The sequence below is a fragment of the Callorhinus ursinus genome, unplaced genomic scaffold (genome assembly GCF_003265705.2).
Source record: "Callorhinus ursinus isolate GAN/ISIS: 27379988/994484 unplaced genomic scaffold, GSC_fseal_2.0 scaffold17, whole genome shotgun sequence".
In the NCBI taxonomy this organism is placed as follows: Eukaryota; Metazoa; Chordata; class Mammalia; order Carnivora; family Otariidae; genus Callorhinus; species Callorhinus ursinus.
The window spans coordinates 16,676,179-16,689,219 of NW_027397079.1; the positions used below are offsets into that span (position 1 = coordinate 16,676,179).

The following is a 13,041-nucleotide window of genomic DNA, read 5'->3' on the forward strand; positions in this document are numbered from 1 at the left end:
ATGAGAGATAGAGAGCATGAGAGGGAAGAGGGTCAGACGGAGAAGCAGACTCCCTGCTGAGCAGGGAGCCCAATGTGGGACTCGATCCCGGGACTCCAGGACCATGACCTGAACCGAAGGCAGTCGCTTAACCAACTGAGCCACCCAGGCGCCCCAACAAAGGGAACACATTTTAATGAAAAGCTAATATACAGTGGAAATTATCCACTGAAATAGAAGGGATCAAGGTGGGCATCAGGGTGAAGCAACATGGCAAAACACATCTGAGAACTGAACTGCCAACAGAGAAATGTGTTTCTGAATATGTGAGACATAGATGTGGGAGAGGGGCAAAACACATAGAGCCACAAGGGTCCAAGGTCTGTTAGAAAGGATCCAAGTAGGATAAAGAAGATGTGGTGTGTGTGTATATACATATACACAAATTATATATATTTACATATATATAAATTATATATATTTATAGAAATATATAATGGAATTATATATAATGGAATGGAATATATTTATATAAATACATGTAATAGAATATATATAAATATACAACGGAATATTACTCAGCCATGAAAAAGAATGAAATCTTGTCATTTGCAACGACATGGATGGAACTAGAGGGTATTAAGCTAAGTGAAAAAAGTCAGCCAGAGAAAGACAAATACCATATGATTTCACTCATATGTGGAATTTAACAAACAAAACAGATGAACATAGGGGACGGGAAGGAATAATAAAATAAAACAAAAACAGAGAGGGAGGCAAACCATAAGAGCCTCTTAATCTCAGGAAACAAACTGAGGGTTGCTGGAGGGGAGGGGGGTGGGGGGATGGGTACCTGGGTGATGGGCATCGAGGAGAGCACGTGATGGAATGAGCACTGGGTGTTGTATGCCACTGATGAATCACTAAATTCTACCCCTGAAACTAATGATATACTGTATGTTAACTAAATTGAATTTTAAAAAAAAATTTAAAAAAAGGAAAAAGAAAGAAGAAAGGATCCAAGTAGGAAATCTCGCTATTTACTATTTGTGTGAGAGAAAAGCCCATAATTTGAATTCACTGAAAGCTTGTGGGTATTACCAGAGACTGCCATGCCGGTGGTGATAAAGCTTTTTAGGGCAAGAATTTTTAAAATTTAAGGTGATTGAGAAAGTGCTTACAACTTCTTGTAATTAACTTCTTCTTGGAAAAATAGCTGTTTATGAGGCATAAATACTTTTAAATGTGTTGTTTAGCTGAGTAGTAATTTCCAGCCAGAGAGTATTTAGCAAATGAGCTTTAGTGGCAGGTTTAAAAAATATTTCTTCTCGGAGCTGATGCATATACATCTTTTCTCCATTTGTGTATCAAGAGAACACAGAACAAATGCATTTTCTCTTGGTTTATCGAAGAAATTGGGGTAAACTACACAATTTTCTTAAGGATAAATGTCAAAAAGAAAAAACTGAAGTATACTTCCAAGCAAAATTTATTAGGTGTCTATTCAAGAAAAACACAATGACCTTCGCTTGTAAGAATTCAAAGTCAATCACCTGAAAGCCAGGTACGAATATTTTTTTCTTTTAAAATCAGATACAGAGAGTAGAAACAGTAATTTTTCTTAAATATGACAGGCAACAGATATTGAAATCTTTTCTCATAAATGGCATCGAAGATAATTATTCATTTATCAGCAAAGCTGCATGCAGTTGACTTAATTTCAAACCCAAAGCCTTTAAGTTATAAAGCTAGTTGTGAACTTGACAGTTACCAAGGTAGGCTACTCAAAGATGTTTCTTTACCTTCTTACTAATGAAACTCCTCTGTAATCAGTACACTTCAGTTTGGCTGCTAAGATCTTTTAAGTCCATAAACTTTTGCATAAATGCTATCTTACAGAATTGCACAATCAAGGCGTGCTTGTGATCTGTTGGATACGTAAAGGATAACCTGTTGGAAAGTGTTTTAGCTTAAAGTGAAAGATAAAGACCAAATTAAGAAATTCCCATTGTTTTGACAACTAAATAGTCTGTACAAAAAAAGCGCAAACATATGTACAAAATTCTAGAGTCTACGTACATTGTGAAAAGATCAATTACTGTCCACAGAAGAAAGCCATAAAAATTTTATCTATAAGGTGTTCAAGATCCAAATATGAATAGTTCTTATGCAAAGTCATAAGAAATACAAAGCTAGTTCTCAAAGTATGTGTAATTCAGGCACTGCTAGCCACATTAAATCTTTCAGGTCCCAAAGCCATTTTGTAAATTTCTACTTCAGGGCAGAAAATATAACCTGAATGATTTAACATTGCTTCTAAAAAGTGCCTCATGGATTCCAAGGAAATATTTTACACACACCAGGAAAATCAGGCTCAACATATTCCTGTCCTCAAATGTTGCCAGGATTCTGAGTTCCACAGAAGAAAAATAACTATCATAGTAAAAATAATTGTATTGATCATAATCCTTGCTAAAACCAGCCTTAATACTTGTGATGCTTCTGAAGTACTCTATTTCTATAAAATAACGTGTGGGATTCCTTTACATTTCCATAAAATGTACAACATACCATATGGATTGTCTGTTCTTGCACAATCTCAAATGTATATGTGTGCACACAGTGAAAGCTTACTTATGAATATTGCTTACAGATACTTTCAAGTGTCTACGTTAGAATAATTCTTTGCACCTCTCACTAACACTGCTTTTATTAAAATTTTACCAGATAAATAAAACACTAAGAGCTCATTGTTCATGATGCTGATTATTACATTTTAATATAAAATAGCAATGCAACTTTACAACACAATAGGTTTTTGCTTGCTTTTTGTTTTTTTTTTTTTTTTTTTTTTTTGTAGTCTAGCTAAACCTCTTATACTCTCATGATTATTACCAAAGGCTCTTATTCACTTACGGTTTGCACTTCTAAAAAGTACAGAAAAAAAACTGCAAGAAAAGACTCCTATTTGAAAACTCACATTCAATCAACAAAATCACACTCATCCGAATTAACGTTCCTACGCTTGCTTTAGATTTTGTAATCACTGTGCGTATTACAATATATAAGTGCAGGCAAACAATAGCCAAAGTACAGTTTTCATGTCGTGTAAACCAGGACACTAGGCAAACTCGTGAAAGGAAAATATACTGCCAAGCTAAGAATGTGAAAATGCAAACCACAGCATTTAGGAATAAACAATCTCTGGTTGCCTGAGGGGAGAACATCGTCGTTCAAAGTGGACTAGAGAGATTCTTGAGATATTTCCCTTTTTTTTTTTTTTTGCCTCAAATACTTAACCCTTTCTAACTATAATGCTTTTCTTTCTGATCTCGCATAGCGACTTTTCAAAGTTTAGAGCAGAAATCAGGAATATGCACGTTCACACGGAAGCAAGTCTCCAGCCTCCCCCCCGGGCTCGGCAGCGGCGGTCCCTTTGCTGGTGGTTTGGAGGCAGGTAGAGATGGTGAGGGGTGGGTGACTTCTAGAGGAGACTGCAAGGCAGGGCAGCAGGAGGCTTGAGGGGCTCTTTTCGGGCAAGGTTATGCAGATGTGGTGCTGAAAGGCGGCATAAAAAGGAGGGAGAGTGATTCACAGCCTCTTGACATAGTTTCCGGGAAAAGTACCAAAGAATTTGGTTCTTCTTGAGGTTCCTGAAAATAGAAGCAATCAATGAAATGAGCAATGATGAAATATCAGTTTATATATGTGGGCTTGAAAACGTTTCACTTTCGAGGGCCCTCACGAAGAAAGCAGCCTTGCGGGCTTTGGAAAAGAAAGAAGGCTCACATTAAGACCCTAGGAAGACTAAGGGAGCAGTTTCCTCTGTACTGCCTGATGCCTTCATTGCCTCTCAAGCTTAAAACCTGCCCTCCCACACACAACCAGGCTAAACAGAAAAGCTCAGCCTCTCAGCCCGAAGGGAAAGACCATCCTGCTGAGGAGGTGGGTTTTTAACGTAATGATACTAAGTGGGACGATGCTCCATCGTCAAGGCTGCTAGACAAGAGTGAGGACCAGAAAAGCTCTCGAGAAGTGACGTTCTCAAGTACAATCTGAATCAAGTCGAGGCCGAGCAGTGGAGCCCAACAGCAAGGCTCAGTGAGCAAGGGGTCTGTCACCCTTCTTCAACAGGGTGTAACATGTCCCATTGTATGATCTTGTCTACAAATGTTTTCTCAGAAGAGCTCTAGTCTTCCTTTTTTTTTTTTAAAAAAAAAGCTTTATTTATTTTGAGAGAGAGAGAGAGAGAGAGAGAGTGCATAAGTGGGGGGAGGGGCAGAGGGAGAGGGAGAGAGAGAATCTCAAGCAGACTCCCACTGAGCTGGGAGCCTGATGTGGGTCTCCATCTCATGACCCTGAGATCATGATCCGAGCGGAAATCAAGTCAGCCGCTCAACCAACTGAGCCACCCAGGCACCTCCTATTGTTCTTTTAAGAAGGTAAGAATGGGATTGTCTTTTAAGTGGTAAGAATGGAACTTCTCTCTACTTTTACCAAAAATTAAAATGAAGATGAATCATTGAACTTTAGGGTATTTAACATCGGACCTAGTAAGTGGATGAATTGCTGACTTCATTTTGTTTTCTCCAATTAGATCCTCACTGCTGACACCTCACATTGCCCACTGAACAGCGTGTTAATATTTCTCATCTAGGAAACCCTGTGGTTATGGTTCTTAGATCTCAGTCTATCCTGGTTGGTGCTATTGAAAGAAATTTTCTTCTCTCCATTGAATTGGAAATAAAACCAGCAGAAAATCACATATACCTGAAGCAGTAAATAGTAAACCATATTAAAAATGCAGGGGTGCCTGGGTGGCTCAGTCAGGTAAGCGTCCGACTCTTGATCTCAGCCTCAGGTCTTGATCTCAGGGCTGTGAGTTCAAGCCTTGCATTGGGCTCCATGCTGGGAGTGGAGCCTACTTAAAAAAAATGCGGTGCAATGTTGCTTTGGGATTACACGGTGCATATGTAATGTGTGGAAGATCAGAGGCATCATGAAATCAAAGAAAGCTTTACTATCACAAATGAGCAAACACAAGCAAATTATAAATTGGCCAAAGGCATCTGAAAGTAAGTGTCCACATACCCACAAACCATCCATCGTCACACTTTTCCATCACATCAATGACATCACTTTCTCTGAGCTCCAGCTCATCTTCATTCCTAGGAGTATAGTTATACAGAGCCTGAAACCTTAAACAGGACAAATGGATGTGTTTAAAGACAAATCTTTACACCTTTGTGAAACTACAGAAGATTGTACATAGTCATTTTACTTTGAACATTTCTATCCTTATTAACGTGAAATTAGATAGTGTAAATCTTTGGTAGGCATGTAACGTAAATAGAAATATTTGGACTTTCATGGGGCTTAGACCCACTCTGATAGCATTTCAAAACTACAAGAAGGAATATTTGTTGTAATATCCACAAGGTGGACTAAAACATTTTGACATTTATAAATCAGACCTGTATTCCAATTGTCTGTCTAGTGATAGATATCATGAGGACATTAAATAGTACAGATTATTAAAGAAGTCATGTGTGCATTATTCAGTGATTAACAATGAGAAGGGATTATTGAAATAATTTTATATCAGAAAGAATTACTGATAGAATGCCATCCCTTTCCTTTCTCTGCCTGAATTCATGGAGAGCCTTTATTTTGGTGACATTGATCACTAAAATCAAATTTGTGGTAATAAAATAGTATTTATTTTAATGCATATTAACGTGGACTGGCATTTTGGAAAGTGAAAACACAAATTCTAGCAGCTACACAGCTCAGGAAGCATTTGATATGCAGGGAACATGAAAACTTCATATTATTACCAAAATTTTACCAGTATCATGAGGGGGACTTAAAAAAAAATCAGTGAATTTGTTTTTGCTGTGTCTTCTAACAGTTATGTAATTCTGCCATTGTACGATAATAAGAACCACATTTCAGGACACTCCGGATTTTTTAAAGTCAAGTTTAGAAAGTAGATAATGTTGAATACTGCTGGGACAATGATTTATTTCTAATTACTTTCTTCAGTCAGAAAATGACATTTTGGTGGAACAAAGCTTTCCTACCATTTGAACTCAAACACGTCATAAATCAGGGACATGGCTCCGTTGGCTTCCCTCTCTGTCCATGAAATTTTTCATATTGGGGGACCCAGATAAAGCTGACTTCTGGCAGGTGTTTGGCGCGGCGGTAGTTGTCTGGGAGAGAGCTGGTAAGGCGTGGTGCCTAACGTCTCCCCGGAATACATTATCCACCCCAGCGGACACCAGACCCTGAGATCACAACGGGAGAGATTTCTTTCCCTGTTAATATTTTGTCCTCCCAGAAAACATTTTCTGCCTCTTGTACGCTTTTGAAACCGGGCATCTGATGTCTTCTGTTGAGAAAGGATTTCTGATTGTGGAGAAGGACAGAGAAAGGTAGCCAGATTCCCAGAGCAGTGGTTAAAAAAAGACAGGGAAGGGGTGAATACCAACACTGCTTAATTTGGGTGTTTGCATGGGGCCAGCCCTGATTGGAGTAGACAGATTACTTTGTTGTTTGCTTTAAAGATCTGATTTTGAGGCTGCTTAGGTGAAGGGATGGTATCTTTTGTATATTCATATGGGGAAAGTTGATTTCAACCTGGTCCCTTTTCTGATGTCACAGTCATTCCTGGGCTGCTAACTCAATGGATATACATTGAAGCTCTCACTTGGGGAAACACCGATTCTCTGATCGAGCTTTACCGGCTTTGGCCTTCTTTCCCTCAGGCACGTGTCCAACCTCATATGGAGAAAGGCCTATTTAAGGCCACCAAACCCCAGCTGCTTGAGGAATCTCAAGGTCCCAAGAGCTAAAAAAAAAAAAAAAACCCCACCAAAATTGGCACAAACTCCTACTTCACTTTGGTATGACAAAAGCCAGTGTGCTTGTCAAAATTTACTTACCATTCGGGTTTAATTAGGCCACACACAAAAAAGAAAGAAAGAAAAAATTGGGAGTTTCATGGAAACATAAACAAACCTTCCGGAAATCCCCCCCTGCCTCTGTTGGCTTTCAAAATCAGTGTTGCACGACAGGAAACGCAGCCGAATTACAGTTAAAATGCTATTTTGAAAGATGTATTGGTGAGATGAATGATGGTGGGGGATCAGGGTGCTTCAGAAAGAAATTTGTCTTTTAAATAAGCAACGCTCAGCCAAGCTTGAAGCTGTTTCTATAAACTTGCAATTTTTCCTATGACATGGTTTATCACCATTCTGAATTGCAGCAACATTATAACATGATGTTCCTATTTGCACTCCAATCTAGTTTTTAAACGAAAGAGATTTAGTGACACCCCATAATCCCACTCATTGGGTTTGTAATCAGATAGAAATTTAGGACAGAACGTTTTCTAATGTCCATAGCAGGGCCTTGAAAATGTGCCTTTTCCCACCTGTGAGCTCTGTGGTTGCATAAACACCCAAATGACCCCACGTAGAAGTATTAACTTTATAGGACAGAAAATGGTATAACATAATGTACCTATCAATTCATAAACTCCTTAACAGCTGCTTAAATACAATGTGTTGGTAATGCAAGAGACCTGAACAGGCCTGGAATTTATTTTTTTGGTGATGTGTTCCTATCATCTGCTTGAATAAGGAAACAAAGCAAAACTTTAGAATTACAAGTCTTATTTGATTTTTTCCCCCCAATTAAGTGAAGCTTTAAGTGATTCTTACTTTCAACCTGTTCTTTTCATAAGCTTTTCCCTAAGGAGCAAAGCTTTCTGGCTGTACTTAGTGAGAGGTGAGAGATGGTTTCTGAAGAGCATGCTGTTAGCTCAGTGCCAGGTCTCCGAGGAGTGAGGAGCGGGTCAGTGGTGAGGAAGGCACCAGGCCCCCCAGAAGGCCCTGCTGACTTGTTTCACCCCAGGTGAGCAGAATGTGGGCAGCGGGCTCCAGAGGGAGGCTCTGCTGGTGCTCAGGTCAGCCTGACAAGGTTTAGTTCCCTCCCTGCTCCTTCCCAGGGGTCAAACTCCTGACTTACTTTGTCATGGGCAAAACTGAGCAGGAAAAGGCCCGCGCGCGCGCGCGCGCACACACACACACACACACACACACACACACACACACACACAAAGAAAATCTTAAAGACGATGTGTGACATCTTCAATTTAAATTGACTTAATAGGTCAGAAAGGGGGGCGAATTTGAAAGTGTGGAAAAGCATTTAACTGAATGACAGTGAATGTCTTTAATACACTGCCATTTCCAAAGACCCTTGTAAGAATGTAACTCTGGAATTATGTTACTAACTTATCACTTCTGGTCTACTTTAACATTCTTCTGGTCTTCAAATAATGTGTACAAACAATGTTAGGACATTTCTGTGTCTTTCAAGCTGTGGTTACTAGAATTTGCATGGTGAGTAGAGCAGAGAGGTAGGCAGATTCATAAATCTTGGGCATCACTGGGTCATTGGAAAGTTTTTCTGATATGTAAATCAGTCTTCTATGCAAAAGCACAGGTTTCTTTTTAAAATGAACTTCTGTTCTCCGTTATGAAGGATGGAGACCATTGTAATTTCTCTTCATGGAAGAGCCTCATGTTAGTTACTTTGTTCTCTCTCACTTGCAAAGTTGTAACGGGCCTCTGTTTGGGTACATCAATTGTCTATTTTGTGAGTCAAAGTTAGTCTCGGACTTAGAAGATAAGAAGAATACTTACGGTTCCCCCCCACCTTGAATGTTTTCATGAGTAAACACAGGACGCTGTGGCTGAAATGAAATGATTTTCAATGTAATCAGTGTTTAAACCGGTACTAAGTAAAAGATAATTTGGATAATGGCATGGTACTTTTCTTGACATTTAATATTTCCTGTTGTAAAAAACCAAAAAAACCAACAAATAAAGGGGTTCTGCAGGATTAATAATTCAAATGTTTTGAAGGACGCTTTACATTAAATCAAAATAACCAAGGGTCAAATGTTTTGAATATATCTACAGTCTAATCTGCTCAAGCATTAAGGAAAAGTCAGGGTTTAGTCCCATTGATTTTTCAAAGGCCAGGAATATGGCAAGAACATAGACACCAAACCACTAGAATGAGAAGTCTGGACACCTTCATACAACCTTACTCTTCAGCGTTTTCTCAAACAAGCAGAAAATAGGCCACATTTAGTCTAACAGCAAAGTATCCACATTCATTCTACTTTTCCTTCACAGACAACATTTTCACATACAGTACAGATGAAAATATAGATAGGCAGACATCCCATGCTACATTGGAATTAACACTCTGTTCTCAGTGTGGAGAAAACACATGCATTTTTAAAAAGAGAAAACAGAGAACTTTAAATAGAAGTAACAAACAATATCCAGGTAACATGTAACATTTTACCTTAGAAGAGAAATATTGGTAGAAATTCCCAGTGCACTGAACTCTCAAAAGAGTTTCCTTTCTTTTTAAACTAAGCATCAAGACCAGTATCTGTAATAGATACTTATAATATTGGAAATGACAAACCTTAGCATCCCATATATCCACATAAATATTGCAACGATTGAAAGTTAACATGTTTGTTGACTATGTAAACAACATCGTTGATACTGACTACCTAAATGTTACTGTTTTAGGAAAAGAAATACATTACAATTCATTCACAACACACTTCAAAAGCATCCTCTTCTTCTTGATGACTACTGAATCAGTTGGTAGGTCCATGTCCTGAGAAATCAGGGCCAATTGCTGGGTCCCAGAGTTATGAATGGATTACTGACAGGCTGGGAATTTTCCTCTACAAATTGTCCATAGAAATCCCGCTGGCCCAAGAATGGATGCAGAAATTTGGGCTTCCTTTCAGTCTGAGTCTATAATCTGCTCTCCTTCCTAAATTCTTTATTCACTCCCTTCCATCCAAGCTGTCTATCTAGCATAAGACTAAGTACTTTACTAAAACTTGAAGCATTCCATCTATTAGTTGGAAGTTTATTCACACTATTCTTAGAAATTTCACTCAACAGTCTGCATGGAATATATAAAGTTAAGACTAAAGAGTGGATAAAAATTTTTGGACACAAGCATGACTTAAGAGTATAATACTTCTTTAAGTCAATATAAAGTTACTAACAATGTATCTATTATTAAAATGATAAGATATACTATTTTAAGAATTATGAAGACTAAACAATTTTTCTAGCCATGTTAAGGCCATTTAATTCAATGTAAACATATTGAATAATTCTATAACTATTATATATAAGTAATAAATAGATGAGTAAAAATAAATAAATATATGTAAAATAAATACAAGTTATCCATAAGCCTGTGCCCTATTAGATTTCTTCAAATTCTTGTCCAATCATGTATACATAACTTTTATGCAGGAATAAGATACATGTATATCAACTGCTATTAATATTTTATAATAATTTTCCAGTCTTCTTTTCTCAGTCTTCATTTTCATTTTAAATCACTGCAGAAAAATATTCCCTCACATATGTGTAGATATATTTTTTAGTTTTCTTTACTGTTCCTCTTTTTTGCTTTTGAAGTGAAGGTTGGTCTAGCCTCTTTTCACTATCATGAGCAACAATGCTATAAACATTTTTATACAGTTATTTCCTTGCTTTGGACCATTCTTTAGGACACATTTCCAGGAGTAAAATTTCTGGCCAAAGATGATACGTTCAAGCCATGTGATATTGAAAATGCTCATATTAGTCACTCAAAAAATATAAAAATGTAATTTAAAAAAATGGAAAATGCTGTATTTCGAAGCACATACCAGGACAATTGCTTCTGTCTCATGGAAACATCATTGCACCATTTACAGCACAGTAATCAATAAGAAAATACGATCTGATTACCTGTTCTTATCTTCAGAGAAAAATGCTTTGTAAAGTACATTTCATTGTGCTCTTCCAAGTGCTTAAATCATTCTAATATTTTTAAGTTGAGTAAAAGTTTGACTTTTCATCATGGCATCCAAGGCTCGGTACCACTGGTGGGTCTAATTTCCTTGCTCTCTTATGTTAAAATGTGAATACGACTTTCAAAAAATCAGATTGTTCCTTGATACCAAACAATCTACTCTGAAATTCCATATAGTAACTTTTCGTCGTCATCATTACAATTCTACCACTTTAATTCCTTTCATTTGACTCACGTCGTAAGTAATTTAAGTGAATCACCCCTTTGACAATTCTGAACATTGGCCTGTTGCCAGAAGTATGCGGCTCCGTTAATACCACAGGTGTCTACGTCTCAAGGAGTCGTGTTCCTGGGTGTGCCAGTCAGCAATGTCCTTGCTTTTATCAATCATTCTCAATATCTTTTCTTTTCCTTCACAGCCTTTAGGAGAACCCCACCCCCCACCCTCCTCTCTGACTTACCAGGTCCCTACACTCTCCGCATAGTCAGGCCAAGATTTACCCCAGCCTTTATTGACACTATTATGATGGTGACTTCTAGAACTTTTCTAAAGTTACCTTAACAGGAATCATATCCATGTGAATCTGGATAATTAGGAGCCAGTTTTGAGGAAAGATGACTAGTTACAGTATTTGAATTAATTTATTTTAAACGTATTTGGTTAAGAGATGAAAAGTAGCGTTCATAGCCATTCAGGAGGGCACATTGTGTCTCTCTGGTGTTGGCATTGACAGTGTAACTTTGGATATGCACCTCAGCTTCATTATCTTTATAATCAAGGAACTGGACAAGACGGTGATTAGAATCTTGTCCCCTCAGGGAATCCATGGGGGAATCCACATTTCCACAGGTATAATTCTTCTGTTATGTATAGGTGCCATCATCAACCATACCCCTCGCTTGTCAGAGCCCTGAGACAGCTCACACTGGTCAGTTAATTCTCAAGTGTCTCAGTCATGTAAAAACAATCCTAGTAACCATTCAGCTTCATTTTTCAGATCAGGAAACCCAAACCCAAAGATCATTTCTTAATATCACAAATAAGTAAAAAGAAGAAACAATTATAATTTTGACTGGCACTCTTTCTTGCATTACTCAGATGGAATAGATGGCTTAAGTTGGTTAAAATCAGCACCTTCATTTTGTCCTTTAGGCAAGGGTTTATGTTCTATATGGATACTGAAGGAAATTATCTCAGGAGACTATCTTTTGCCTTCCCCCACTCTGGTGTTAGAACTCCAAGGGCACAAACCTTGAGGAAAAGATCTGTAATGTACCTGCACTCTGTTGCCCCCGAGTGGTTAGGAGTCGCAGTAACATGCTAATACACCTCTGGACCACTCTACAAAGTTTCTTCAGCCTGCATTCATTTTGGAAAGGTTATTTTAAAGACCACGGAGCGTTGTGGAATAGATATCCATCTGTTTTTCTGACTATGTACTTTCCTTCCCATATTTTAAGTTTTTGAGAAAGGATGACTTTTTAGCCACCAGTGTTTTGGGTTTGTGCTTACTTCTATTTTAACTCTGCTCATTACTCATAACTTCTTAGCAGTTTTGTGATCAATATAGCATATACATTTGTGACATTCGGAGAGTCTTACATGTGTCTGAAGAGTACAATAAAAATTAGGAAACCCAGTGAAGCAACATGTTGTTTTCATAGAATCCTAAATATTTAAACTTTTTCCCTTGGTAATGTAGCAATCTGTTTTTTTCTCTCTGTTTTAGTGTAGCTAAACCTTTTCTAAGGTTATCAAAAGTGGATACAAATGAGACAAGTTTAAACACATGCTAATATTCAAAACCAGAACCAACCTACTGCTCATAAGGGAACTGGTCTGAAATATCCTAGAATCTCTGATTTTGGTAAAACATATACTTCCCTAGCTCAGATGGGGAGATGCGGTCTGTCCAGAATCCATCTATCTACCTGTGCTTCTGCAGAGGCATCTCTGGAGGATTAGCTATATTTAGTATTCAGTAATTCTTAAGTAAGGATTGACTGTTACTTTAAATACTAATGTGGAAGAATATTTGAAAGAGTTATAAGCACTTCTAGAGTTCTTCAAATTTTTTTCCAGAAAGTGTTAGTTGTAGTATTTGCCCACCAGAATTCGATAAAATTCTCCTAATAACAATC

The 13,041-nt window shown here is 37.8% G+C and overlaps 1 protein-coding gene across 16 annotated transcripts in view; it reads right to left on the reverse strand.

Annotated features, from left to right (window-relative positions):
• Positions 1-1,450: 1,450 nt before the first annotated feature.
• The window catches only part of SORBS2 (sorbin and SH3 domain containing 2), a 91,067-nt gene continuing 79,476 nt past the window's right edge, over positions 1,451-13,041 (reverse strand). For all 16 annotated transcript variants that reach the window (XM_025886213.2, XM_073902322.1, XM_025886210.2 and 13 more), the window contains 3 exons: positions 8,694-8,743; positions 5,071-5,177; positions 1,451-3,632 (listed from right to left, as the gene is read on the reverse strand). In XM_025886213.2, coding sequence (XP_025741998.2) covers positions 3,571-3,632; positions 5,071-5,177; positions 8,694-8,743 — 219 coding nt within the window. In that variant the 3' untranslated portion in view covers positions 1,451-3,570. The remainder of the gene's footprint in view (positions 3,633-5,070; positions 5,178-8,693; positions 8,744-13,041) is intronic.